The sequence below is a fragment of the Cynara cardunculus genome (assembly GCF_001531365.2).
Source record: "Cynara cardunculus var. scolymus isolate 2C chromosome LG 13, CcrdV1, whole genome shotgun sequence".
Lineage (NCBI taxonomy): Eukaryota > Viridiplantae > Streptophyta > Magnoliopsida > Asterales > Asteraceae > Cynara > Cynara cardunculus.
This window is the reverse complement of record NC_037540.1, coordinates 29,622,445-29,625,815: the sequence shown is the minus strand read 5'-3', so window position 1 is coordinate 29,625,815 and position 3,371 is coordinate 29,622,445. Positions and strand designations below refer to the sequence as shown.

The following is a 3,371-nucleotide window of genomic DNA, read 5'->3' as shown; positions in this document are numbered from 1 at the left end:
GACAAGGCTTCAGCTGTCTACTACCATTGTCACGGTAAATGTCACTTTGCAGGTGAATGCAGGTCAAAGAAGGCTGCAGTGCCATCTTCGAAATCCCCTTCCTCCTTCAGAGCTAAAGATGATATATACCAGGAGCTGAAGGAAAAGTATAAGAAAATAAAGAGTTCCAAGCGAAAGGATAAAGGTCTTGTCGCTGAAGAATATGACTAGGCTGATTCATCTGATGAATCATCATCTGATGAGGAAGACACAACCTATCTTTGCTTAATGGCCAAGGATGTCAAGGAAAAAACTTCTGAGATGCCAACTTCCCATGATCCCTCATCATCCTCTCCTGCTCGGATATGTCTCCTGAATGAACCCTCTTCTTCCTCTTCTAGCCTATCAACATTAGATACGTTGATGGTTGACCTTTACAATGCCCTGAATGGCAAATCTAAAGCAGAAATGCTTAATATTGATCTTCAAGAACATTTGAAGATTTGTCATTCCAAGATCAAAGATCGAAGAAGATCTTAAAGATTAGGTTATTGTAAACCAAACCATCACTATTGAATGTGAACAAGCTATCGTTGAGCGTGAGCAAGCAATTGCAGAACTCAAGACTGAAAAGCCTACCATTGAAGGATGGTGCAAAGCCTCTGTCAAAGCCTCTGAGATCATTAACGCTCAGATCCCTGCAAAGATAATGATTGGTTAGGCTTCTCCTATGATCAGGAAGATAGTGTGTTAGACCCCAACTTGTGAAAGTGTAAGTAAGAGTCTCTTACTCTAATCAATAGGCTTAGTCTATTGAAGCGGTCTGGACTAAGAGCTCTCATGCAAAAGATTAAGAACCAGAGCTCTTACTCAAAAAGTGAAGGTTCCATTCATACAGAGCCCACGCTCTATCTCTGTGGACGATCAAGTCTTATGCGCCAAAAAAGCATAAGCGCTTGATACCAAGCAACAACTCCAAGACATAGAGCCTCTGCATATGCAGAACCTCTGCATAGTACATGCAGAGCTTCTGTATAGTACAAGTAGAGCTTCTGGTCACTTTCTCCATGGAACGTGCGTGCAAGCCTAGACATTCTCGCAAGCGTCTAACGGATTTGAGGCGGCTTGACCAAGTCTGCTTCGCTTTTCAAGGGAAGACAAAGATAAGGATGCAGACTCATCAACTCAGAGTTTCAAACCCGATTTATAGCATAGTTGTTATACCTAGGCGTATATAAGGAGGCTTCCTCTTCAGGTTCAAATTACCAGAGAGTGCCAACTCATACTATACCTGTTTATTGTGAGAATACTTTTAGATTGATTATTCTTTTACTTTCATCTAATAAAAGCATTCGACATATTCAAGTCCTTTCATTGTTCTTATATATACTTTGAATATTTCGATTAATCGTCTTTGATACACTGTTTGATTTTCACTCTTATTATTTATAAACTGTGTTTTCTACAAATACGAGTATATGGGTTCCAGCAATTGGTATCAGAGCCTACTAATCAAACTCATTGATTAATCGATCGATATCCATCTGGATTCTACTCTTATTTTTGATTATTCGTTTTAAAAAGGATTTTCACTCCAAATTTTACTTCTTTTAAAACGTTTGCTTTTATGTAATCTGGAAATCGTTTTTAACGTCATTCATCACTTTCTCGTCAATTTTCTTCTCAATTGTTAATCAAAATTGTCGTCTCAATTATGGAACTCCATGTATAGTGCCGGTTCCTTGACAAAACCTCTGACTCTTATTTGGGAAGAATATCCCCAATGAAAAACTCGGATGATAAATTTTTATGAGGGTCTTGACCTCGAACTTTACGAGTCAATTCTAAACGGCCCATATGTCCCTACCATGATTATTCCTCGTATTCCTGCTGCTGGTGATACGGTTGAAGTACCTGCTAGGAGAGTACCCAAATTTTGTTGTGATTGGAATGATAAAGACAAACGCAAAGTGGAGGTGGATCAAAAAGCCAAAAGGCTTTTGATCATGGCACTTCCCAATGAGATATTTCAATCTCTTAAAGCGTGCAACTCTGCCAAGGATCTATGGGATCAACTGGAAAATCAGTTGGAAGGAGGGATAAAGATGAAGAAAAATCATCGTGCTCAATGCTTGAACGAGTACAACAGTTTCCAGGCGCTTCCCGATGAGTTTTTAGAACAGACTTATCACTGGTTCAATACTCTGATCAATAAGTGTCGCAAATGTGACGTGATCAAAAGTCAAGAGGAGAACAACATGCTCTTCTTGAAAAGGTTGAATGCAGAATGAGGAAACCTGAAAATGTCTCTCCAGGCGAATCAAGATCTGGAGCAATGGACGTTGAACGACGTGTATGGGACTCTGCAAGCTCAAGAACAAGAAGCACAGAAAGCCAAGGTTGCTTTGTGTGAACCTCTGGCTCTTGTCTCTGATTCAAAAGAGACAGGATCTAGCCAGCCATACAGAGAGCGTAGATCCAAAGAAGAAGAAGGAAAGAAAAGAAGGCTCTCATCATGGAGAGTGGTGAAGAAGACAGAGCATCTAGCTCTGAAGATGACAATATTAGTGCTTTTGCACAATCCTTGGCCCTGATCACCAAGGAATTCCAAAGAAATTTTGGGAAGAACGTCTTCAATAAGCGAGGAAGGCAGAATGATCGCAGTCAAGGCAGAGATTTTGAAGGAAGGAACCCTCCCTCTGTTTTAAACAAAAAGGAGGAAGAGTCATAGGACCATAAGAAGCAAGGTGTTCGATGCTTCAGATGCGGCAAAATGGGGAGCTACTCCAAAAAGTGCAGAGGCCCTTTGTTGATCCTCTCTCTCAGTGATTTGATGATAATCCCTTTTCACTTATACGTTGTATTTATGTTTCTGTATTTTCAGTTCCAACGATCTTCACCGAGTCTGTTCAGTGATCGCTGAAGAAGTTGCATTGTAAATCTATCAGAGACCACAATACTTCAAGAAGACAACACTCACACCAAAGAACCTTCAGCAACCGTCGAAGACTGAAACTGAAGATTAGAGACTGACGAGTACGTGATCTGAAGAGGTATTCAGTGATTACAAGTCTGTCTACATATGTGTGAAGACTGCTTAAACTTCAGCGAATGATGATGAGACCTTCAGGTCATTCCATCATTCAGCGATCAAAGGAAATTTTCTTAGCACGATTGTTGTTGTCTTGTCCTTATGCACACAAAGAACAAAACCCATTCCCCTACGAAAGTTAGTACGATATGGAGCCGATTAGTCGACTCTTTGTCCACCAACTTTAGGTAAGGATGTCTGCTCATAAATAGTGCTTTTGTACTATTCACTACGGCAAAGGACAAGTCTTCCAGTTAAGGCTTGACACGCTCTCTAACCCTACCTTATTGCATTAAATGAA

At 40.4% G+C, this 3,371-nt stretch overlaps 1 protein-coding gene across 1 annotated transcript; it reads left to right on the top strand.

The window, feature by feature from the left end:
* The first annotated feature begins 1,847 nt into the window (after positions 1-1,847).
* LOC112524967 lies at positions 1,848-2,270 on the top strand. The gene has a single exon (XM_025134910.1). The coding sequence runs from the start codon at positions 1,848-1,850 to the stop codon at positions 2,268-2,270; it is 423 nt and encodes a 140-aa protein (XP_024990678.1).
* The last annotated feature ends 1,101 nt before the right edge of the window (positions 2,271-3,371 follow it).

Bases quoted from the DNA above. Each gene is read 5' to 3' on its own strand.
- LOC112524967 (XM_025134910.1), top strand. From the start codon at position 1,848: ATGATTATTCCTCGTATTCCTGCTGCTGGTGATACGGTTGAAGTACCT.